This window comes from Carassius gibelio, chromosome A3, assembly GCF_023724105.1.
Source record: "Carassius gibelio isolate Cgi1373 ecotype wild population from Czech Republic chromosome A3, carGib1.2-hapl.c, whole genome shotgun sequence".
Taxonomy (NCBI): domain Eukaryota; kingdom Metazoa; phylum Chordata; class Actinopteri; order Cypriniformes; family Cyprinidae; genus Carassius; species Carassius gibelio.
The window spans coordinates 18,463,470-18,489,601 of NC_068373.1; the positions used below are offsets into that span (position 1 = coordinate 18,463,470).

At 37.7% G+C, this 26,132-nt stretch overlaps 3 protein-coding genes and 1 non-coding gene across 8 annotated transcripts; 3 read left to right on the forward strand and 1 right to left on the reverse strand.

Annotated features, from left to right (window-relative positions):
* Nucleotides 1-5,537: 5,537 nt before the first annotated feature.
* Nucleotides 5,538-8,326, reverse strand: LOC127950665 (ATP-dependent Clp protease proteolytic subunit, mitochondrial). The gene is made up of 7 exons (XM_052547826.1): nt 8,174-8,326; nt 7,717-7,818; nt 7,554-7,625; nt 7,351-7,447; nt 6,473-6,660; nt 6,289-6,394; nt 5,538-6,203 (listed from the first exon to the last, which is right to left on the reverse strand). The coding sequence occupies exons 1-7, from the start codon at nt 8,183-8,185 to the stop codon at nt 5,977-5,979; spliced, it is 804 nt and encodes a 267-aa protein (XP_052403786.1). The 5' UTR covers nt 8,186-8,326; the 3' UTR covers nt 5,538-5,976.
* Nucleotides 8,327-8,743: 417 nt separating this feature from the next.
* LOC127950669 (guanine nucleotide-binding protein G(I)/G(S)/G(O) subunit gamma-5) lies at nt 8,744-10,900 on the forward strand. 2 transcript variants are annotated; one of them, XR_008152507.1, is made up of 4 exons: nt 8,744-8,951; nt 9,665-9,791; nt 9,894-10,020; nt 10,794-10,900. XR_008152507.1 is itself a non-coding variant. In XM_052547839.1 (3 exons), the coding sequence occupies exons 1-2, from the start codon at nt 8,868-8,870 to the stop codon at nt 9,788-9,790; spliced, it is 210 nt and encodes a 69-aa protein (XP_052403799.1). In that variant the 5' UTR covers nt 8,745-8,867; the 3' UTR covers nt 9,791; nt 9,894-10,900. The 2 variants fall into 2 exon arrangements, 1 of the variants encoding a protein (XP_052403799.1); XM_052547839.1 differs by having other exon boundaries at nt 8,745-8,951; nt 9,894-10,900.
* A 916-nt stretch (nt 10,901-11,816) lies between these two features.
* LOC127950614 (histone-arginine methyltransferase CARM1) lies at nt 11,817-25,069 on the forward strand. Of its 4 annotated transcripts, none has more exons than XM_052547781.1 (16): nt 11,817-12,046; nt 15,870-15,995; nt 16,402-16,508; nt 16,723-16,827; nt 17,200-17,310; nt 17,963-18,140; nt 18,732-18,822; nt 18,986-19,067; nt 19,604-19,689; nt 19,797-19,886; nt 21,684-21,821; nt 21,909-21,998; nt 22,077-22,189; nt 22,323-22,421; nt 23,481-23,549; nt 24,752-25,069. In XM_052547781.1, the coding sequence occupies exons 1-16, from the start codon at nt 11,905-11,907 to the stop codon at nt 24,889-24,891; spliced, it is 1,767 nt and encodes a 588-aa protein (XP_052403741.1). In that variant the 5' UTR covers nt 11,817-11,904; the 3' UTR covers nt 24,892-25,069. The 4 variants fall into 4 exon arrangements, with proteins under 4 accessions (XP_052403741.1, XP_052403749.1, XP_052403748.1 ...); XM_052547789.1 differs by having other exon boundaries at nt 22,323-22,403; XM_052547788.1 differs by having other exon boundaries at nt 22,077-22,174.
* On the forward strand, nt 19,320-19,517 carry LOC127966318 (small nucleolar RNA SNORA74). The gene has a single exon (XR_008155587.1). It is a non-coding gene; the product is annotated as a small nucleolar RNA SNORA74 (small nucleolar RNA).
* Nucleotides 25,070-26,132: the final 1,063 nt, after the last annotated feature.

Consider the following 26,132-nt stretch of genomic DNA (forward strand, 5'->3'; position numbering starts at 1 on the left):
TTGATTTCCGAATTACATGCAAAAGTTGCTTTCATCCGAAAAAAGTACTTTGGACCACTGAGCAACAGTCCAGTGCTGCTTCTCTGTAGCCCATTTCCTGCACACGCCTGTGCACGGTGGCTCTGGATGTTTCTACTCCAGACTCAGTCCACTGCTTCCGCAGGTCCCCCAAGGTCTGGAATCAGTCCTTCTCCACAATCTTCTTCAGGGTCCGGTCACCTCTTCTCGTTGTGCAGCGTTTTTTGCCACACTTTTTCCTTCCCACAGACTTCCCACTGAGGTGCCTTGATACAGCACTCTGGGAACAGCCTACTCGTTCAGAAATTTATTTTTGTGTCTTCTCTCGCTTGAGGGTGTCAATGATGGCCTTCTGGCAGTCTTACCCATGATTGCGGTTTTGAGTTATGAACCATGCTGGCAGTTTTTAAAAGCCTCAGGAATTTTTTGCAGTTGTTTAGAGTTAATTAGTTGATTCAGATGATTAGGTTAATAGCTCGTTTAGAGAACCTTTTCATGATATGCAAATTTTTTTGAGATAGGAATTTTGGGTTTTCATGAGCTGTATGGCAAAATCATCAGTATTAAAACAATAAAAGACCTGAAATATTTCAGTTGGTGTGCAATGAATCTAAAATATATGAAAGTAAAATTTTTATCATTACATTATGGAAAATAATGAACTTTTTCACAATATGCTAATTTTTTTGAGAAGGACCTGTACATCAGGTACAGTAAATTTTAACTGTTGCAATTTGAGATTGTGTAAGGTATCACATTATGACACACACTTGCAAAGGCCAGTAAAACAATAGGTAAAGCAGATTCAGTGACGTGACCTCATATGACATCCAGTGGAGAAGGACTGATCACATATTCACATGTATGCCAATTGGAGGGTAATGATGTCATACAGCTTTCAAGAAATCGAGATGTCTGTTGGAGTGGCTATATTGACTATTTCAATAATTCCATTTACATTCTAAATATAAATTTATGAATAATAACAATATGCTGGTGTAGTTTTATATACAGTGACTGTTCAAAATCATTCATGATGGATGATGGATGCCACTTATTTAAACTGGATTGACAAAACAACAGCAACAATTAGAGACTGAATGAGAAAGAGAATTGGCCTTTACTGGGAGAGCAGCTTCTTGACCATCATTCAAAAGTAGCAAAGGAGTTTTGTATTTTTGTCAAAGTATTCATTACAACACAATAAATGAATTTTATCTATCTATTTATTTATTTACTTATTAATGTAGACGTAAAAAATAATAATTCAAAAGACTTAATCCATCTGGTCTTTAAATGTCCAAATGTGATGTTGGGATAAGAATTTAAACTTTAATCACATTTGATTTGATAATTTACTCCTTCATCGAATTAACTTATAACATTCAAACTATTAATGTATGAAAATATCAACATGTATGACTACTTGAAGGAGAAGGAGAAGGCACATGATTAAAGGAGAAGGCATATAATTTCTTGAACATCTGTATGATAATGCAAAAATAATTTAAAAAGTGTCAGCCTACACAAAGGAGTCCAAATGAAAATTCCCTGGGGCAGGCCCAGAAACAATTTATACCCTAGAGAATACATGGCCCAAGCTGATCACAACTCACTGAAACACCCCTAAAACTAGTGAACCTTTCAAGCGTTAAACTGCCTTGTTTTGTTAGTCAAAACATTAACAGCTGTGCAACACCTGTCCATTACCCCCCCCCCCCCCCCACCCCCACTCCCCTCAACACTGTATTTTGTTTTTTTTAATTAGTACATATTTTCATGACTTTTAAAATAATATACACTCTGTATAAATAGGGCACAATGTACTTTATAATTTGTATAATTTTATAATTGTTTCTGTATTTAATTTTTACAGGTGTTATGGAAATTTTTAGTTTTGTTAATTTGGCATTGATTGCATTTATCTCATTTTTAACATACAATGATCAAGGTAGTAAATACAGTATAGTCCATAGGGACATTGATATCTTTGTGTAACCTGTGCACGTAACTGCTTTAGGCTGAAAAACTACTTCTAAAGAGGAACCATGTACCAGGAACAATTAGTTCTGAGACAGTCCATACCAGGGAGAGGTGCATGAGATGTACATGAGTTATGAGGTGATGTGCACTGGGCAACATGATTGGCTCAAAGGTCCTAGTATGTCCTTCAATGTATCTTTTACATTCTGTAAAAAGTGGACTGTGAGTCTGTGTGTTATCTCTTTGCACACATAGACTCGGAAGCTGTGTGTAAACCAGATCATTCTCTGCAAAGAATTAAAGCAATAGAAAGACAAAAGTCTGGTTTTTCATTCTCAGTCTCTACAATTTGTTATTGAATTAGAATTTCCACAACACAGGTTTTAACCAGCATTTTGAATTTTACATAATTAAATAATTAATAAACCTAAAATAAATACATTTGAACTTTTTAAACTCAGCATTTTTTTTTTTACCTCAGAATATACTTTTGATTACAATGCAATGCATAATGACATTTCTTAGAGCCACTAAATTGCAAACATTGAGCCATTTAGCTTGTATCCCTCAAAACAAACAAGCAAGAAGCACTTGAATTAATATCTGAATAAACTTTCTGATATTTATAAGGTTTGAAAGAATCTAAACTTTCAGGACTACTAAGACTGGCTAGCTATATCCAGTGCATTGTGATTGGCCAAATGCCTTAGCGTGTGATGGAAATGTTATGCCCCTTTAAAAAATCTTTAAAAAAAATTGAACAAAATTAAATGAGTTTCTGCTAGAAAACAATAACAATGGGATGTTTAAAACTTTTGCACTGAATAATTTATTTATCTGTGCTGGCAGAGAGAGCTCAACATGCTGAAATTTAAGAAAACACATGCAAATTGAAAAAAAAACATCAGCAAATGAAGAAAATATCTTTTCGCATATAGCGAAACACTGCAAATCATCACAACACATGCATACAACGAAACCCGCTGCAAATCCCCCGCAACAAAAGCAAATTAAGAAACACTGCAAATCCTCACAGCACATGCACATTAACAAACAATTAATGAAGCACTGCAAATATATTTTCATTAACCTTGAAATTATATATAGCTGAGGATATTAAAGTTAGCCATCTTAAGTAACGTTTTACATTTAATCATGTAATTTTTCAGCTTATTTAGGCTAATAATATCCAAAAGATAAAGGAATCATGGTGTTTCCAAAAACACCATGAAAAAAAAAAAAAATCACCTCTCAGTTCACCAACAACTCCACTGACCAGTCGCCACTGCACGATAAGCAAATCCAAGCCGGGTCCAACACTTTTTGAGGTCTCCTTGAAACATTTCCATTGTGGTCAGTGCTATTTGCAGCACTTTTGTTAATTGCATGTGTTGTGTGGATTTGCAGCGTTTCTTAATATGCATGTGTTGTGAAGGATTTGCAGTACGTTTCGTTATATGCATGTGTTGTGATGATTTGCAGCAGTTGTGTTGTCAAACTGATGAAGATGGGTTTTGCATTCAAAGTGCACACACACATCAGTGAACACACACCCGGAGCAGTGGACAGCCATTTTCTGGAGAGTTTCTACGGCTCTGAGCCCCAACAAAGCCAAGACATGGGCCGTATTGTGACAAACAGGCACTGCGACCGACTGGTTGAGCTGCTAAATTTATATAGTCTGTTCAATTTATATAGTCAATACATACACAAAAGGTATGACAGTTACCATAAAAAAATTAAGAAGAATAAGTATTTTCAAAACTGATAACAAAAGCAGCAAATCGGCATATTAATATGATTTCTGAAGGATCATGTGCCACTGACACTGAAAACTGTATATATATATATATATATATATATATATATATATATATATATATATATATATATATATATATATATATATATATATATATAAATTAATAGGCAGCTTAACTGGTACTCCATTATGATCTTTTTCTCTTTTGTTTTATCATAGACTATCTCAGCCCCCACTGTGGTCGTGGATGTCAAGGAATCTGATGCTTTAATGCAGGAGGAGATTTTTGGCCCCATTCTAACGATCAAGTCTCTTCATAAAGGAAACAGTTTCATCAATGACAGGGAAAAGCCTCTGGCACGCTACACTTTCTCTGATGAGTCTGAGGTAAGGAGGGAAAAAGCAAAAGTTCTTTGCATGAGTAAAGTTTGAAGTAAGTGATAAAGCGATGCATATCTCTATTTAAGGTTGTGACTGCAGTTCTTGAGAGGAGCAGCAGTGGAGGTTTCTGTTGCAATGATGGAATAGTTCACATGAGCTTTTCTGGATAACGCCTTGGAGGAGTTGGTAAAGCTGAATGCATTTCTTTAATGTAACAACTGAAATGTTTTTGACTGCAACCAGGGAACAACAACAAAAAAGCCTGGTCATTCACTATGGTTGTTTTTGGTTAGAAACAAACTTTATCTTTGGATTTTCGCTCAAATCACCACCAGAGGTCAGCATCGAGTTGCGTCTTGTGGATGCTTCTATGGCGAGAGAAAGAGGTTATTTTACTAGCAAAAGAATGAGTTTATTTTATCTACCATTGTTTGCATACACTACTCAACTTTTTATATTCGCATCTGATGATTTAAAAAAAAAACATTCTTTCATAAAACGGATCACCCATATATGTTATCAAGCATTGGTATAAAGCATGATTTTACTTAATAAGGTAATTTAGCATCTTTACCGTTTCATATTTTGCTATATAGTTCATAATAGTTCAGGGTTTTCTATTTACTGAAAATATCAAGGAGCATTAGTAGTTCATGAGTGGTTTCATCTTGTTGAATACAAAAATAAAGTCTGACACATTTGCACTCAGAAAGGGGATTTATTTATATTACTGAAATTGCATTTGTTGATTTTGTTTTGTTTTGAAGAAACTGCTTAAAAAGATAGAATTTGGTTTATGTTTGTTTTTTTCTCAGAACCATAAAGCCATTGGTAAATAACTTCACCTATCATGATGTTAAGTAAATTATTTTGACATACAGTACTGATTAATACTCTGGGTCTTGTAAAAATGTAAAAAATGTTGTTTAAAGAAATACATTTTATTTGTTAATTTCATGAAAATTCATTAGGTCAAAAACACAGTAAAACAGTACGGTAATATTGTGAAATATTTTCTATTTGAATATATTTTAAAATATAATTTATTGCATAACTCCAGTCTTCAGTGTCACGTTACTTCAGAAAACATTGTCTGATTTTCTGCTAAAGAAACACTATTACTATCAATGTTGAAAACAGTTGTGCTCTTTTAGAAATTATGATAGAATTTTCATGACTTTTTGATGAATAGAAAGCGCAAAAGAATAGCATTTATTTGAAATGGACATATTTTGAAACAATTTGAAAGTTTTTACTGTAACTTCTGATCAATTTAATGCAACCTTGCTGAATAAATGTAGGTATTTCTTTTTTTTTTTTTTTATTCATACAGTCCCCAGTCCCAACCATCCTAATTGACCCAATGATCCAACAGTCCCCAGTCCCAACCATCCTAATTGACCCAATGATTTATTTGAATATCTATCAATAAAATCATTTGCTTTAAATCATTCCTACATGTATTATATTAATCGAGGAGCACATTTACAAATCAAAGTATATTGTGTGACATGGAAAACACTCCATCCAAATAATACAGACTTCAAACCCTGTGCTGTAAGCTTCTGTTCCCATCTAGTTTGTTTACAATTAACCTAAATCTTGCTAAAGATACCTATATTTGTACATACAAATATAAATGCTAGATTGAGTATCTTTACACTTGCATCTGTAAAATCCAGATTGTAGGATTGTCTAAATAAAGTGTACAAAAGGAAGGTCACAAGGTTCAGATATGATATGTGAGCTGGTGACTGTCATCTCAAACATCTTCCAAAGCAGACACTGAAGCAGCGATGCAGTAGTGTACTCGCTCCTGCTGGAAGTCTATGTTAGGGTTCAGGTTTGTATGAGGAGGGAGGGTTGCTGCCGGACTGGCCCGGCTCAGACGCGTGAGGTTGAGGAGAACTGGAGGCACCTGAAAGGCTGGTTGGCTCTTTTTGAATAAGTTCTGGCTCATCCTGTCCCGCCTGTGGTGGATGAACCAGGACCTTATCAATGATCCCGAAATCCTGCGCTTCTATTGGGCTCATGTACCGGTCTCTCTCCATCACATTCTCTGAGTGAGGACGACAGAACACAGAAACTTGATGTCAGGATGTTTTATTATGATATTAATGAAAGATTTATAACAGAAAAATTACCTAAAGTCTTCAAAGGCTGCCCTGTGTGTTTGCTATAGATGTTGTTGATCTGTCTTTTAAGTTTAAGAATCTCCTCAGCCTGGATGGCAATGTCTGTTGCTTGCCCCTGAAATGACAAATATTGGCGTTAGAGTTGTGTGAAAGCAGTTCCCTCTTTTTCTCTTCTTTCGTCCCCCATTCTTACACTTGCTCCTCCGGAGGGCTGGTGCACCATGATCCGGGAATTGGGCAGGGAATGTCTCATGCCTGTGGTTCCTGCGGCCAGAAGCAGGCTCCCCATACTGGCGGCCTGACCCACACACCAGGTTGAGATGGGATTTAAGATGTACTGCATAGTGTCATAGATCGCAAGTCCAGCTGTGATCACACCACCTGCAAAAAAAAAAATATATGTGTCTTTTTTTGTTATGTTGTTTTCATATTTGATACAAAAGGTCTTTGTTTCTTATAATATGAAATAACGAAAATATGGAGCTCATACTCAAAAATAAAAACTGTTTTTTATTCAGATGCCCAAGTTGAGCAAAAATCTGCCATTTGGTGCAATTGCTGATATGAGATTAAACATTGTAATGAAAATCAGTGAGATCTTTCTAACACTATAGCAAACTAAATATATAAAAAGCATATAAATATCAGTTGACTATTTCACCCAGTTATATATCTTAGTAAGATGACATTTACACACAGTTTTATAATTAAAGCTCTGTAGTTTTCATTGTGTGGTAAAAACATTTATTGCAAATATGCATGCAAATAAACATTCCTCAAACACCTGTTTTATCATATTTTATGCATTTTAACATGATTTTTGAACCGTGCTTACAATACAACATTTATTCTCACATTTAATTTATAAAAACCACAGAAAAGATGTGTGCCTGAACGGGGCATTTTTAGAATACACTTACAGGACTTTTACATTGTAAAAAAATAATAACAATTAATTAAACAACAGAAGACTTGTAAAAGATTGTGTACAACTGTTTTTTTTTTTGTTTTTTTTTGCTAGGTTTTTAAAAGTCTATTTTGTTTTTATGTCAATGCAGTTATGATTCTCACCAGGACTGTTGATGTACATGTGAATAGGCTTGTTGTTGCTCTCAGACTGGAGAAAGAGCAGCTGAGCGATTACCAGAGAAGCTACAGAGTCATCGATCTGGACAAAGAGAGAGACAGGTAAAACAGACAGGAAAAACCTGAAAAAGGGGCTTTCTGAAAACCATTTTAGATTCAATTGTGTCTTTCCTTGCATTTTAACTTACTGGACCCATAAGACAAATGATTCTCTCTCGTAGCAGCCTTGAATAGATGTCATATGCACGCTCTCCTCGGCCCTGAATTAGAAAATGACTTTTAAAGTAGCAGTCAAGTTCCTGCAATACTAGATAATCATTTTAAAGAAAAGTGCCACTAATGCACTCTCACCGTCTGCTCCACAACCATAGGGATGAGAAGACTTCTCCATGGCGCACTCTGATGAATCGATCGACTGACTTTGAGTGTAGAAACACCACATTGTAAGACTCTCTGTAGAGACAACAGTTATGAGGATGACAGTCAGTCTCATGTATCCAAGGTCGTTGGACATTTCCGTGGCGGGCTTGACACCACTGTGCATTCAACAGAGCAAAAATCAGCCGTATGACATTCATTTACGCGTCAGTTAAAAAACGTTAAGTTTTATGAAAATGAGCAAAACGTAAAAATGCCTCAGTTTAACATAAAGCAATCCCACTAGCAAAAGAACAACGTTAGTCGTACAATAGCGTGTTTATCATGAATGTCGTCGCTGCTACATTAAGGAGTTGTTTCACATACAGATATATATATACTTATTGTTAGAATTAATATTTCATATAAACAGAAGACATTTATTACTTACACGTAACAGCATGTTTCTGTTGAGCAACACTCACGCAAGCCGTATTGACCCGGATGTGATATTCAGGAGCTTGACAGTGACGACCAAGCGTGAAACCAGAGATTCTCTGTTGTAGAAAGTTATGGCCAACGCTAGATGGCACAATTCACCGCAGACTCCTTTTGAGAAATTGATGTAATTTTAAAAATGAAAGAAGTAGGCTACTTGCTTAATAGCACGAATATTAAGTTATAAGCAGTAATAATCTCCCCAACCTAATCCACAACAACATACACATATTCATTCATTTGTAAGCAAAACCTGAAACTGTATCACATTGTGTGGAAGAGCCAACGTACCCACGAGGAAAAACACTACTGTTTGAATGAAAATGTAAAATGTGGATAGGTTTATTGAGAGGGTTCTGTGTAAAACCTAGAAAATATGATGAGCTGACTATAAAACAATAAACGTGAACCGGTTTCTTAGGGTGGTATTCATTTGTATGTATGTTCGTTTCTTTATTTGTTTCTTGCTTCCTGTGAATTCCCATTCATCCACAGGTGAGGAAGCCCATTTGAAGAGTCCTCCTCCTGCTCTCAGACAGTGCGCTGTCGGAGTTTAAACCAGTATCGACTATAGAGGCGCAGTTGAGTTTCTGCCAGGACAGTCGGGGCTCGACATTGTCACAAACTTTCTCGGTCTGTCAGAAGACATGTCGAGCAACAGCGCAAGTTTGGTGAGCCTGCAGAAGAGCGTCAAGCAGCTGAGAAAAGAAGCAGGATTCCGCAGAATTAAGGTAAGAGGAATTAAAATAAAATGGAAGGATTGGGAATCTTTGCTAACAGGGTGTGACTTGACAGACTTGTTGATCCTGTCCGAACATATTCCTACTTTGTGTAATTATTGTAGCCTACTGCTTATAACATTTCCTAGATTCATGTGAGAGTTTTACAACAATCCTCATACAAGTGAATTATAGTACATAATCGTATCTGTTCGCCAGCTTTTATATTATGGCAGGTTGCAGTTACACTTCGTTTTCAGCAGGTGACAGCTTACCTTTAATCGAATGCAAACAGATTTTGGCATCCAACGACAACATTTCAATACGTGTGTGAGCTGTATATGATTAATAATCGCAATCTCCAAACTTGTCCTGGTGTATTTGATTTGAAACCCTCTCCCGTCAGCCTGCTGTCACACACTGGAGCTCTTTGTTGATTGTGAGTGTGTGACACACATTTGTTAGCGGGAAAATCCAAACCTATATACTGCCCCCAAAACACTATTTTAAAAAGAACACAAGACTTTGTGTGCTTTTATTGAATTTATCATGAATCAATTGAACAGTGTAACTTCTGACCGCATGATTTCCAGAAAACTCTATTGATAGCCAATAGAGTTTTCATTGCTCCACAAACCTCTTTTTATTTGTTTGCATACATATACACATCTACCTATACATGTCTATGTCTGTTTAGACTTTATTTACTCACTCCTTCCCCCTAGGTTTCTCAAGCAGCGGAAGATCTGAAGAAGTTCTGCTTGGACAATGCCCAAAAAGACCCTCTCCTCATGGGGGTGCCATCAAGCGACAACCCCTTTCGACCACCCAAATCATGTGCGCTCTTATGAGGTATCAACGATGAGCTCAGTGTTACTTTTTTCTTTGAAAATGTCCTGTTGGACAGGAATATAAACAGAAAAATGAATCTCTGTCTTTCTCTTCTCCCTAAAGGAGTCGTGAAGAAATTGGAAAAACTTCGGAACATTCCCACAAATGTTTTCACTACACAACCCTCCGATCCCCTTTACATTACAGCAGAGCTGGATCATCACTACTATTACACTAAATTGTTTAATTTGTAAGTTGTGACTTGAAGTCTTTCACGTTCAGCGATGTGAGAATGTTACTCTAGTAGAAGGAAATTAAAGTGTTCAGTTGCTCAAAGAGTCCATTGGAAAAGCCATGGCAGATATGCAAAAATATTTGATTCTTCTTTTTTTCTTAGCTAATTTTTGAATACTTGCCTACACAGAAAGATTGCAAAATGCTTTCTTGTCGTAACATGTTCAGTTTAGGAAGAAACACTGAATTTCTTTCTTTGACTTTTGTTGCCATGAAACTCATGTATTTAAGGTCATTGATTGTATTAACCACATAGCTCTATTGAAGGAGAGAGATGTCTTGTATCTCAGGTTCTTTTTGATAAAGATTGATACTGTGTCTCTGATATAAATTCACTTGTCTAAATACTGAATGAGGTACTACTTTTTATTCTAATGTATTTTCTCCAATGTAGTGGGTAAAGGTTTCTGCATCATTTCTAAAACGTTGTGCATAAGGTTTAACACAAGTGCCGAATTATATGTGTTTTCTGTGATATTTGCTGGTGAAAGGGTGCTGCCTGTATGTTGCTCTTTTACTCTTAAGAATTTGAACAACAAATGACTAAGAGGGTTTAAGTTGGCCTGTTTTTGCATATACTCTGCCCTTGCATGTTTATTTATCTCATATTATACCTATACTGTATCTTTATCAGGCAACCACTGGACATTCATGCAAATGTCATTTTTACTGCTGTCCTGCATTGTTAACATCTCAGTCTGTTTACCTCATGTATGTCTTGCGTTTTAGGTGATCGAGGCTACAAGAGCAACATCTGATTTGTTAGCAGCAAGATACAAACCTTTCCTTACAAAACTGAATCATGAAAGATAAATTAAAACGACTGAGCTTGAAAATATTCTTACACTGTTTAAACAAGATCCCAATTAAATTTTCTATTATTTTAACAATAAGAGCAACTATTATGCTGGAAAATACTACATAACAGGGTAACAGGATTATTATTGTTAACCAATGGTAAAACTATATATATATATATATATATATATATATATATATATATATATATATATATATATATATATATATATATATAATTGTTAATTGAAATAAAGCCTAAAGAAAAAAAATATTAGATGAAAACTTAGGAGTTGCCCTAGAAAATAAAGTTTAAGTTTAACTGGAAAAACTAAAAGTTTACAACTATGAACAACATTAAGAACAAATTATAATATGAACATATAAATCTATTTCAAAATATTATTAAAAACGAAATATCCCCACTTTAAAGTTTAAAACTTTTACGTTTTATTTCTATCTATATTCCTATAAGGTTTTTTACAGATGAATTTGTTCATACATTATTCACTTGATTTATAAAACATTTCAGATTCATTTTTTTAAAGGTATTATAAAAAAAAAATCATTTCTTAATATGTAAACAAAATGAAAGACGAATTTTGAACCTGGCTTTATCCAATATTCAGATTTCTGTTCTGGATTTTTTTAATTTTTTTTTAAGGAAATTAATGTTTGCTACATTTAATTAGAAAACAGCTTATTTAAATATTAAAGAGCAATTCTGAAAACGTACTTTCTGTGATTAATTAATCGGGAAGTATATTGTGATGTCCTGATTCACCTGTGGTGTCTTTTCTTCTTCACAGCCTACTGTATAATAAAGTTTTCAACCCACGCATTTAATGTATTTATTAGTAAATGTACTCAAGTTACACCTGCTATTTCTTTGTAGCCCATTTCATGTCTTTAAATTGAACGAGAGCTGAAAAAAAGCAGAAGTGTCCACGTGGAGGCAGTAGTAAGTCAGGCCTATCTTGAGCACTGACTCCAGGAGATGTGAGCCGCTGCCCGTCTCTGTCTCACTCTCCCCAGATCGAAGATGGCGGTGTCCGTGTTCTCAGGCGTGCGCCTGCTCTCCATCGGAGACGCCAACGGAGACATACAGAGGCATTCAGAGCAGCAGCCTCTGCGACTAGAAATCAAAATGAACCAGGACGTGGCTCTCATTAGCCTCTCGAACAGTGAGTAGACGCTGGCTTTTAAACACGTTGAATCCGGCCTCAGTGGAGCGGTGTATCCTAGCTTAGCCTGATGAGAGTGGTGTGTGTGCGGCATGTGCGTCTGCTGCGCCGCCTGATCACCGGAACACCGGCGTCTTTTCAGTTATGAGCTCAAATGTGCCCCAGTCACCCCTGCATGCTTTTTAATAGATGTAAAATTGCTGGAGCCATGGATTTGGGTTCAACACGCATGCCACAAACCACGTTGATCGTAGCATGTTAGCATCCGTAAACACATCGTTTTGTGTTATAGTTAACGTTAGTTATTACCCATATAATAAGTCACGGCATTCCAGCACTGACTGTGTTTCTACAGTGTTGTCTTCGAATGCATGGTGTTTCTTTAAGGCTTTCCTCCAGACTTTTAGCAGGACCTCGAGGAAGGGCTTTGGATAATGTGGATTGGCGCCTGTAAAGTTAGCCGCAGGCTGAACCTTCAGTCATAGTATTGTGTTTCAGAAAGTGTTCTAGAAAAGTCTTTGTTTTGCACTGGGTTTTATTGGCGTATACATTTGAACTGACTGTTGATATGGTTTTAACCCGGTTGGTTGATGGGCTGAATGGATGCTGAGCTCAGTTGATTGATTGCGCAGGTCTGCGCCACCTCTCTACTTTCACTATGCTGTACTTTACCATCAGAAGCCCGGTTTATTAATTTTTTAAGTCCAGAAAGCATTGCTGAAGTTAAGTGGAACTACGCAGAGGTTTCTTGTGGCAGCACCGTTTGGACATTCATCTTTGTTCTGCGGGGAACAATAGCGGGTCCCCCGCCTCCTTTTCTCCAGTGTCCCGCCTGTTCATTCAGCGCTCGGGGCTTTTGTTTGGAGCTCATGCTGCCGTGTCCCGTGCATGAGATGGATGTCTTACTGAAACAGATGCGCGACCCAAATGGCATAGATTTTTTTTTAATTGGTTATTACTGCTCGAGTCCCAAATGCCACATTATTTACTATGTTTTTTCGTCGAAATCCCAAGTTTATTAAGTGTAATTCATATTAGTTTGACAGTGATATTTATTTTTTCACGTTTTAATGCGAGAGCCTGCTCCTTAAATATTATGTAAACATCAAGAGCTAGCAAAGGTGTTAAAGTTAGTTTTGCTTTTTACAAATAAATTAACACTATGAAAATATTTAAACTATTTATACTTTGTATTAAATGAATAAAAAAAAATAGTACCAGTCTGTTTAAGTCTACATGGAGCGGGTCGCCCCCTTATGTGTCCAGCATTGTTCATATTACTGACCTTGTTGTGAAGTTGAGGAGATTGCTAAGGATTGTAATAATAGTATGTATCAGCATGTGAAATTCATCATAAAAATGAGTATGGGTTGGCCAAATAAATTAGTACTATTATACTGTATTTTATCCAGTCAAAAACGCAATACGTTTACCTTGAATGAAACATTGCTTTCAATGTGGTAAGCCCATTGTCTCTTTAACTTGTTAGAAACAGTTGCTTAGTCTTTTAGGATGTTTTAGGAGTCCAATGAGCAAAGCCTTCAGTTATGAACATCGGAACCCATATGTGGGTAGAACAAGACCCACCCACGTTTTAAGACCAGTGAAAATAGACCCACTCACTTTTACCGTCTCTAATTCAGCGCATATGTCTGTTCACTTTTCAGAGCACCATCAGTCAAATCCATTCCACTTGAGAAATGCCCTAATAATACAGTGGTTCTCAAACCTCTCCTGGAGTACCCCAGGAGTACCTGCAGCGCAGCACATGTGTCCCTCAATTACCACACCTGATTCAACTTATCAGCTCATTAGTGGAGACTGCAAGACCTGAAGTGGGTGTGTCAGATACTGGGAGACACCCAAAACGTGCAGTGCTGGGGGTACTTCATGGAGAGGTTTGAGAACCCCTGCCCTAATAAATGAAACTCCATTCCGTGTTTTCAGTACTCGCACCTGCACTCCCTTGACACAGCAAGGTAAACAAAGCATCCAAAAGAATACCTGCTGCTCTGGTGGGTCTGGCTGTGTGCTCGCATTCTGTCATTAAATAAGCTGGGATTTAAGCATAGACTGTATAAAAACATGGACGCAGTGTCTGTGAAGTCACCCGTAGATTCCTGAAGAGCATTTTTTAAGCTCAGAGTGGGCCCAGTGCGTCACCTCGCATCACTCCTAAGCCCCTTTCACACTGCCATTCCGGCAAATACACGGGTAAAGTGTTCCAGCAATTGTTCCCGGGTCGCTAGATTTTGCACTTTCACACTGCCAGTGATTACCCGGGATATGTGCGTGCTTTCACACACAACCCGTAAATATCCCGTAAAAACACGTGACATCAGAGTGTGACATGTAATGTATGAGTCGAAAACGTTAGGCACGTTATACTTTCACTGAAGCAAGCGAACGATCTCGGCATCAGCGCGGAAAGTGAAGAACAAACCTAGCAGGAGGGCGGTGACAGCAGCTGCAATCTTCCTGTCACTCAAGTGGCCACGCCCTTAATTATGCAGAACTTTAAGGATTAATATAATTTAAACGGATGTGTAAAAAAAAATCACCCCTCTCACAGTTGTCATGAAGGGCAAAATTAGCTATATTTTGAACCAGGCTGTAAACATGTTTTTTTCTGCTGTAAAATTTGAAGTGGAGTCTTTGGGCTTGACTCCCTTTTGCAGCCAGCCTCTAAAGTGAAGTGACGTGACATAAAGCCAAGTATGGTGACCCATACTCATTAGTGCTCCGTATTTAACCCATCCAAAGTGCACACACACACCCCCGGAGCAGTGGCCATCCATTTATGCTGTGGCACCCGGGGAGCAGTTGGGGGTTCACTGCCTTGCTCAAGGGCACCTCAGTCATGGTATTGCCAGCCCGAGACTCGAACCCACAACCTTAGGGTTAGGAGTCAAACTCTAACCATTAGGCCACGACTTCCAGTCTAGCGGCCTGTCGATGAATTACATTTCAAGTCACCTACGTGTTTGCCTCACGAGAGAGAGCTGTAGGTTACTGCTTGGATTTAAGTAAATGTTCATCATTTGTTTGCCTGTTGCTTTTAAAGGCATCATGTGTTCTTTGTTGCAGCATTAAATTACAGTTACACTTACACTATGTTGGACCCACCAACATTTTTTTTTTTTCCAACAGCCATGCAAGCGTCACTCTAAAGCTCAGATTTCCATGGCCTTATTCCCCTGCCCTCTGTTTAAGAGGTGTTTTCTTGAGCTGCTGTAGAGACTGTACTTTTTTCAGCTCAATTATATAAATGAATACCAGTCTAATCTGTCTATGGAAAGCTTGACCTAATCCTACAACAGCTGGGCAAATAAATGACAAAATCCCTCATCCTGGCATCACAGTTTACTTTTGCAATGGTTAAAAGGCCAAGTTAATGTCTTTGAACCGGTCTGGTTTAGTTTGATTTGCTTGATCGTTGTTTAGGTGGTAGTAACCTTTAAGGACTGAGCATAATTTAATTTCTTCTGTCCCATTGTAATGCAATAGTTCACATAAAAATGACAATTTTGTTATCACTTACAGTACCTCATGTTGTTCTAAACCTGTATGCATTTTTGTTTTTCTGTTGTGCGCAAATGTTTACAAAGAGTGTGTTTTTTTGTACATAAAATGCAAGTCAACGGGGTCCAGTGTTGTTTTGGAAACGACTTATTTCCATTGTATGGACAAAAACTGTTGAAACATTATTAAAAAGTAATTAGTTGAGTTTTTTTTTTATTTTTATGAAAATTGTAAACAATGAGATAATATATCTGTTTCAGGTCAGGCATATTTACTTCCATGCATTTGCTTTCCTCCACAGATGAGGAGACGTGTGTCTTTAAGTGTTCAGTATCACGAGAGACAGAATGCAGTCGGGTTGGGAAGCAGTCCTTCATCATTACTCTGGGCTGTAACAGTGTCCTCCTGCAGTTTGCATCTCCAGCAGGTAAAACTCACCCCCTTTTACAAGTAACATCAGGCTTTTACGATAATTTAGCAGTTCATTGAGAGACAAGCGAAGCATATTTTGACTCCATTAGGACTCTTTTCAGTTTCACACTTCCCACTTTTCAGTTGACTCTTAGGAAAATGAAGTGAAACAAGTTTTAGTTTTAGAATTTTAATCCAAGATAAATCTATCATCAACCCCCCCCCCCCCCCATTTTCTCGCCACTGCTATAGCATTGTTAGCTGGCATGCCATTAACCACAAACAAACATTCAGATAAGCAAAGCTGCAGTCCCTCATTGTGTACAAACTTTTAAATGAAATGATTGTGGGCAAACCTGAATGAAGAGATGGTGCTGTGAAGCTTTCTCTCTTGATGTAATCCGTGGTGTTGTGTTTGGCAGATTTCTCGTCGTTCTATAACCTCCTGAAGAACTGTCGTGGACACGGGGGCGAACACTCGGTCTTCAGTGAGAGGACGGAGGAGTCCTCAGCTGTACAGTATTTCCAGGTGTGTTTGGCTTCTATTTAACATGAAGAGACAAAACACATTGTCATTTGTACAGTTGATCCACATTTATTCCTGGTTTACAACCTCAAGAGGTTTTTAAATAAGTTTTAAAATGTATCCAGGCTAGCATTTATTTCTAATTGAGAAATTTGATTTGTAGCATCAACAGAAGTGGAATGATATGAATGTCCTCCTGTTTTTTCTTCTTCTTCAGTTTTATGGCTACCTCTCTCAGCAACAAAATATGATGCAGGATTATGTGCGAACTGGAACATATCAACGGGCCATCCTCCAGAATCATACTGACTTCAAAGATAAAGTACTGTTATTTCTTCTGTTGATACCTCTGTTAGTGTATAGATTGTAGGTTGCATGCTTGTAGACAGCATAGAGTTGAGTAGTTTCAGAATGGCTTTCATTGTGCTTATTGTAGCATTTCTTGTTCTCCATAAAAATAAAAACTCATTAGTCAGGCATTTTGGCTATTGTGTCCTTGACTTTTAGCTTTGATGTTGTCCAGATCAAAATGAAATGTCTAAAACCGGAACAGTTGACTTATTACAACTAAGTGAAAATGGACGTTTGAGTCCACTTCATTTGAAACGGCTATTCCTTGTGAATGTTTCTCTAAATTAAACCTGTAGTTTGGACCAGGTTGTCAAATCATGTGATTCCTTTTTCTTTGGTTCAGGTGGTTCTGGATGTAGGTTGTGGCTCTGGGATTCTGTCATTTTTCGCAGCTCAGGCTGGTGCCCGTAAAGTTTATGCTGTGGAGGCCAGTACCATGGCTCAACATGCAGAGGTATGACACATTCCTCCATCACTAACATGCACTACTGTTCAGAGATCTGGGATCAATAAGATTTAAAATGTTTTTGAAAGACATCTATTCCGCTCAACAAGGCTGCATTTATTTGATTAAACAAACAGGAAAACTGTAATATTGTTAAATTTTATTAAAATGTAAATGTCTGGTTTCTATTTAGATATATTTTGAAATGTAATTTCTGTGATGACAAAACAGATTTTTCAGCATGATTACTGCAGGCTTCAGTGTCACACAATCCTTCAGAAATCATTCTAATATGATCATTTGTAGCTTTTCTTATTATCATCAATGTTGAAACCCGTTATGCTGCCTAATATGCTAGTGTACATTTCACATGTGTAGTCACATTAAATCATTTATAAATATGCTAGTGATGTGGGATATCTGTACCAAAAATGGATGATGATGTAATTGAAAGTTTTATTATATCATATTAAAAAATCGTAATCTTTTCATGAGAATTTTTTATTCCTCTCCTTTAAAAGGACATGAATGCTTGACAGTCAAGATTTAGTATTGATACTAAGAAGCTGGTTTTCAGAATTTCATAAAAAGATGGCTTTTGGCATTAGCTAATTGGAAGTCATGCTAAATAGTAGTAATGCTAATAATTGTGTGTCCACAGGTTCTTGTGAACAGTAACAGGCTGTCAGAACGTGTCCTGGTGATTCCTGGTAAAGTGGAGGAAGTGACCCTACCCGAGCAAGTGGACATAATTATCTCTGAACCCATGGGCTACATGCTGTTCAACGAAAGGATGCTGGAGAGCTATCTGCATGCCAAGAAGTTCCTCAAGCCCAACGGTAAAAAGGTTTTTTCAATAAAAATAACTAAACAAAGGCAGGTTGACATACAGTGCCCTCCATTAAAATTGGCACCCTTGGTAAATATGAGCAAAGATGGCTATGAAAATAAATCTGCGTTGTTTATCTTTTTGGACGTTCATTCAGAAAATTCAGAAAATTCTAACCTTTACTTGAAGTAAAACAATTGAAAGTGAATGGAAACTCGTATTATGAAATAAATGGTTTTCTCTAATACACGTTGACCACAATTATTGGCACATCTAGTAATTCTTCAGAGTAAAATATCTCTGAAGTATATTACCATTCATAATAAAAAAAAAAATAATTGCACACCATGGTGACTAGGATCATCCTTGACTTCCATCTTTAATGTCGTGGGCCTATTTGTCTGCTGGAGGTCCTGGACATCTTGTTCAGTAACATGGCATCTTGAATTCTATCAAATACCAACAGATGTATAAACCTGTCTGCCTCAGTTAGAAATCTTACAGTGGGCTGGGTGCAATAATTGGGTGCTAATAATTGTGAGAGAAACATTTCAGCATTGTATCAATATTTGTACAGAACACACCTCTGTTCTCTTTACAGGCAAAATGTTTCCCACCATTGGAGACGTGCACCTCGCCCCTTTCACAGATGAGCAGCTTTACATGGAGCAGTTTACAAAGGCCAATTTCTGGTGTGTTTTCTCAAATGAGAATAAGGACATTGGGTGGGGGGAGAGAACAGATGCAGGTGTCAAATAATAGTCTCGAAGTGTGAATAAACAGACAGTAATTTAAGACGGTAGCAGATGACTAAGACATCACTCTGGATCATTCTTTTTTTATTTCTTCTTTCAGGTACCAGCCATCTTTCCATGGGGTGGATCTGTCTGCGCTGAGAGGAGCTGCAGTAGATGAATACTTCAGACAGCCGATTGTGGTGAGAAATGGGAGGGAATGACTGGTTGAACTGGCTGTGTGCATGTTCATTCATAAATACTAACTCTAAAATAGCTTTTTGGAGTTAGCCACAGCTTGGAAAGTTCACTGAAGTGTGTGTGTAGTCCGTCAGAGCTACTTTTTCCACTTGAGAAGCTAATTAAGTTGTGGATTATGTGCTTAATTTTCAGTCCACAGATTTCCAGACATCATAATTGTAGTCTACAGTCTGTGTGTGTGTGTTGGGTTTATGTCCAGCAGTAGTCAGCTGTTTAGGCATATCCATTGCCTGTAATGGTGTTACACTGCTGGGACAGTGACCTGCTGTGGTCTGGCTCCAGAGGGTGCTGTTGTAGCACCCTTCAGAGTTCAGGCCGAGGCGGGAGAGCCCTCTGAGCTAGGACTGAGTCTGATTAACTGTGGCTCAGTCCTTGACAAGAGGTCTCACAGCATGTCAGTTTGTTTTATTCAAATTACTTCTTCCTCCTCCGCATGCAGATACCTGCCTTTTCTTACTTATTCTGTCACTTCTTTCAGGACACTTTTGATATCAGGATCCTGATGGCCAAATCTGTGAAATATACAGTGAACTTTTTAGATGCTAAAGAAGAGGATCTTTACAAGTATGAGTTCACTAAATGTATAATTGTATTGTTTAAATTCTCTTGATCTATGGGAAAAGTACAAATAGAAGTCACATTTTTATATATCCTTTTCTTACTTGTTCCAGGATAGAAATCCCCTTCAAATTCCACATGATGCATTCAGGGCTTGTTCATGGGCTGGCGTTTTGGTTTGATGTCGCATTCATTGGATCAGCGTAAGCTCCAACATATTCTATTCACAGTGTTTTCACACTTGAGTCCTCTCTCACAGAACCAAATTCAGACCATTTAAAATGGATGTGAAGTGATAGAAACTGGTTTTCTATGCTTTGTGATTCTGATGAAATGCAGATTATATAGGGCGCCACCTGTGGTTGGCTATTGCGATGCAATGGCGTTAAGCGAATAAGGCTTCAGTTTTTGAGGAGAGAGGTTTTTCCCCCAACAACATCATGTTCCCTTCTCAGGAAAATGAGGTTATGCCAGTAACCAGAGAGGTTTTTTTGGGATTAGAGTTAGATCTGCCAGGACCTTGCTCATTAATCTAAGTGCTCCAAAGTTTGGCTACATTTGCAATCATAAGCAAAAAAAAGCTAAGTATAATATCTGTGATCGCTTAACATGTTGCAAGAGAGATGTCACTACGAGCATGAGAAGGCACTTTAATTTAATAGATCATTAAAGATCGCGAACACAATACAATCTCACCAGTGTGATTGGAACATTTCAATTTGCATTCGCGCTGCCATTGGGAATAAAAAGAGAGCAGCTGTCTGTCATGAATAAAACCGCTTTTCAGTCTTTTCAGATAATTTTTCTGTAACAAACATTCAAATCACAGAAGAATCTGATTAAAAGTTTATATTTCATATATAAACTGTGTATACGATGTGTATGGTTAGCGATTAAAATAAAGAAATCACCTTTTGAAGATGATTTGACACTTCAAATGAAGACAAATTTTGCTTCTTTTTTGCACACAGACAGCTCCTAAAGAGTCTATATGTAGTTTTATGTAGTTTTTATGTAGCCTGTTGGTTTGTGTTCAATGTATTCAGCTCCAATAAATGGTTTGCAAAAAAAGAGACAAAGGGTACATGTTTGATATCATGAATCACTTTGGAATCGAAAAGAAGCAGAATTGAAATCGGAATCAAATTCAAATGAACCCAACCCCATGTGAGGCCATTTAGCAAGGCACCAAACACCCAACTGCTTCTAGGGGGCACCACAGCAATATGACTGACCACTGCTCTGTGCGTGTGTGCGTGTGTGTGTGCGTGTGTGTGTGCGTGTGTGTGTGTGCGTGTGTGTGTGTGCGTGTGTGTGTGCGTGTGCACTTGGATGGGTTAAATGCAGAGCACAAATTCTGAGTATGGGACACCATTCTTGGCCACTCTTCACTTTTATATCAATATTATTATCATCAAATTCAGACCACGTTAAATTGACCAAAACATGAAACGAGTGAAAGAAACCAGGTTCTCTTTGCATTCACACTGGTGTGCTCGGATCTGATTGTGGTCCATTTCAGTCTATATTTTGAAAATAATTTATTTCAATATTGTTTTTTTGTCAATAATAATTTTGTCGCAATTCAAATAAGATGACACTCAGTTTGTTTTGGGAGTTCATTTTTTTTTTTTTTGTTTCTTTAGTGTGGTGATGTGTAACTTTTGTCCCTCATTTTTCTGGACCACTGAAATAAACCAAGTTACCATCAATTTTTTTTTAATGCGTATTTTGTCAGATTTTACAAATACTTGTGATTCTTAATTGATGACTCTTATTAAAGAATTGGTATGTCTGGACTATAAGCATATATCAGTTCTAATGTAGTCATTCCTCAAGTAGATGTGTGATCATTTATATTCATTTCTTTTTAATTCTAACAGTTTTCAATATATGGGAATATGGTCACGATTTAAAAAACGTGGATATGAGGGAACTATTTGATTGTTTTGCAATCTGAAAATGTTGACCGGTATGCTCTTGTGTGACTCTCTGAACAGGATGACCGTGTGGCTCTCTACGGCCCCCACAGAACCCCTCACTCACTGGTACCAGGTGCGCTGTCTGCTGCAGTCACCTCTCTTTGCCAAGGCAGGGGACACCATGTCAGGCACTGCACTTTTAATCGCCAACAAGAGGTGAGCAACCACAATGCTTAGTGTGTAACACTCAGGCAGTTTCGCATTTTGTCACGTGGTCTCATTTGTTTCCACTTCCTCTCACAGACAAAGCTATGACATTAGTATTGTTGCACAAGTAGACCAGACGGGCTCCAAGTCCAGTAATCTACTTGATCTCAAGAACCCATTCTTCCGGTGAGAGGATACATTGCTTTGAAAACCAATAGAGAATGTCTGAATGGCGTGTTGATTATGCTATGCTGTGTTCTGCAGGTACACGGGCACAACACCCACCCCACCTCCAGGTTCACACTATTCCTCTCCCTCAGAGAATATGTGGAACACTGGGGGAACCTACAGCATGAGCCAAGGCATGGCTGTGTCGGGTACTTCAGCAGGAAGACTCTTATAAAATCATTCCTCTTTTTAGATATATATCAGCTGACGTTCCTCCCATCCGGCTGCTTTTGCAATACTGGAGTGATGTCACTAATATTGAACTCTGTCTGTGTTTGCCAGGGATGCCTACAGCCTATGATCTCAGCACCGTCATTGGCGGCAGTGGGACTACAGTGTCCCACAACAATCTCATCCCCATTGGTACAGACACGCATGCACGTATGGATATTTACACACACACTCACACATACACACACAAATGAGGAGTGGTGTGTTTTTTTTTTTTTTTTAACTGTTCACCCATAAATGAGAGTTGTCATCATTTAATCACTCATGTATTTCCAAATCTCTTTCATGTAAAGTGATTGGGTCTTCATATGGAAGATTGGTATGGACTACTTGTTTCATATGGACTACTTTTAAGAAGTCTTTTTGTACTTTTTTTACTTTGTACTTATGTACTTTGTACTGAAAAGCCACACAACCGAAACTTTGATGATTCAACGAATAGACAGAATGATGCGAGAATAATATCTTCATCTGTGTTTCAAAGATGAATGGAAATCATACAGATTTAGAACATCAGGAGGGCGAGTAAATGACTGAAGTTAAATTTTTTGGGTGCACTATCCCTTTTAGCATTGAAGGTTAAGATAATAAAAAAAAAAGGTTAATATTTCAAAGGGGCCACATCATGAACGATCAAATTTTGATATTACAAAATACTGTAACTTGCAGAACTCATCACCTATTAAAGCTAAGCTCCTAAAATGGCCCATTCTGTATTTTCTGGCATCAGAAAACACAATCCTCCATGTGTACTCATCAGTGATTATTGGGTGTCCAGAAATCTCACAGTGTGTCACTTAATGTGGTAAATGATGTGAAAAGTGTACTTGAATATAGAAGCATTGAGGGTGCAGCAGCAGCCAAAAATATTGTTACATGTGAAGGTCGGGGAGAGAGTAGAATATGGCCATAAAAAGTCAAAATTATGCTTTGGTACAAAAAAACTATTTCTGATTGTATCTCAGGGACAAAAAGTGCATGATATGGCCCCTTTAATGTATACTACTTAATTATTTTAATATCTCATCTAATATCCTTTATAGTATAATTAATAATTGTCTATTGTTATTAAAATGTTTTCTACACAAAAGTACTACAGTTTTAGATTATATCACAACCTTTCTCCTTTAAGCTTTGTCATATTCATGTTTTATATGTATATCAGTTTTGTTCTAAATTTGAAAATATTTCTTTTCGTTTCCCCTCCAGTGAACACGGGGATTGTGAATCACACTCACTCCAGAATGGGTTCGATAATGAGCACCGGAATCGTCCAGGGTGAGTGTCTCTGCTCTTAGTGTTTTCACCTGGACTCGTACAGATCAATGGATATTCCTCCCACAAACTAAGATTCTCTCATATTTACTCACCGTCATGTTGTATCAAATTGAAAAATAAGGCCTACGTTCACCTTCAAAATAGAATGAAGATATTTTTAATATTTTTGTCCAGACAATGAAAGTCTACACTTGACAAAATTTTAATTTTTCATTTCATTTTTCAATAAAAAAATTACACTGACAAAATAACTTTTCTTAAAATAATTCTTCATATATAAACCGTGATCATTCATACATTCTTACAAATCCACCACGACACATTTGATTTTAAACCGTGCGGTGCTCATGTTTATTCAACACCTTTTGGGAAATGTATTTGTGGCAGTCAGTTTTCATATTTTGGCAGGCTGCCACAAATTAATCATTGTATGGGAAACACTGAACATTTGTGATCTTACATTATTGATGCACTATTTTCCTATTTAATACCGTAAAGTTGCTTTGACACAATCTGTATTGTTAAAAGCTATATATATATATATATATAAGGTGACTTGACTTTTAAAGTGTGAAGGTGTTTAATATGGTGTTGCACTGAGCGTTTGTGTTTGGTGTGATTCACCTCTACAGAGCTGGTAGTGTGTGCCGAGAGCCTGCAGATTGATACCGTGTGAACCGTCTCATTGAATTCATTCTCAAACCATGAGTGTTGTTTTTTTTCGAGGTGATGTGTTAAGTAAAAAATAAAAGTTTCCACCTCAAACCATTTTCGCTCTCTTCCAGTCTCTCCATTTAGTTGTTTTAAAAGAGTCTTACATAAAGCTGCTTAGGGTGAAGTGAACCTGAAACCAGGCTTACTATACAAAGTCTTTGACTACTGAGTAGTTGATTAATACTTTGAACATCACTTAATGGTGATTTGTTCTTTAATTTGATCTCTTAAGCACAAAGTATTCTTCATTTGTCAGACAAGTACTTAGCATACACACACAGCTTTTCAAAATATACTCCATTTGATCACGTGTAAACACAGATACTGGCACATGCTCAATAGTGTGTTTCCACCTTGTGGATAAACTTAAAAACACACGTAAATAAGAAAACGGCTGAAAAACCCACAAAGCATACTTTTTTAACTTTAACATCCTAGTAACCACATGTTCATACAAAGGATGTAATGTTGCTCTTATCTCCTCTCAGGGGCTACAACTGCCCAGCAGGGTCCCAGCAGCAGCGGTCCTTATTACCCCGTCACCAACCAGTTCACCATGGGTGGCCCGGCTATCTCCATGGCATCTCCTATGGCCATCCCCAGCAACACCATGCACTACGGGAGCTAAGGCCAAAGGACGGCTCTGCATGTCCAATTACCCCCCACCTCACCCCACCCTACCCCTGCAAACTGACCGCAGCCAAATTCAGAATACCAAATCCAGTGCACCAGTCTCTGACCATCACTTTATTCTTGCTCTCTCTCTATATATAGATATACATGTATACGTATATATATATATATATATATATATATATATATATATATATATATATATATATATATATATATATATATATATATATATATATATATATATATATATATATATATTCTGAACTGTTTCTTTCACTGGTGTTTTATTTTACATATCCGTCCCGCGGCCCTACAATGTCAGCGCGTGCAGGCATTCAGCCAGTTCAAGACATTTGAGGTGTGTCATTGCCCCAAACACACACAGCACCTGCTCCACAGCCTGCCACCAGGAGGCAGCACTTGTCTGTAAGCATGCTGAAAAAAGCACAAACCAGAGACTCGAGACTCAACCTAAAGGACTCGTTTGCAAGAACACTGACCATAGGATGCTTTTTTTCTCTTTTTTTATAAATGCTTCACAGATGTGCACACATCTCCCTTATTTCATGAACTCCCACTTTTTTTGGAAGCATAAATGCCATCGTTGACTATTGAAATGAATTCAAGATCTATTGCAGGATTTCGCCACTGTTCCTAACAACTCCAGCTCAATTGTACCTACACTTTACGTTTCCAGTAAAATCAACCGGCTGTCACATCTCGATTCACTCAGCGTGGGTTTTTGATGGCCATCTCAACTCTCCTACACACTCTCATCACTCTCCTGACGTGACGGACACATTCTGTAGATGCTCACCAAGTTCATTACAATTACTAGCACAGTACCGCTGGACCTTGCCTGTAGACAGCCACAGTGTAGATAGAGATCATCTTACTTTCATTCCATTTCTGACTGTGTGTTTTAATGTAGTGCAGTCCCAGATTTTTGTGTTGCTTGGTGTTCCTTGAGGTGAATTCTGAGCGTGGATTATCAAGACTGCTGCTGTCGACCTCCGACTCCAACATGACGCAAATCTGACTTCTAAATTGGCGCATTTATTTTTAGTCAATTGTAAGGACACAAAGGTTTTAGGAATAAAAATACCAGCACCAAAACCTTCCATTACCAGCCGAGGAGGACAGTAGAGTGCTGGGAAGGACAATCGGCACTTGGGGGAGGAAGACACACGTGGACACACACTGACCGCTGCAGCAGGGATTACAGTATCCTAG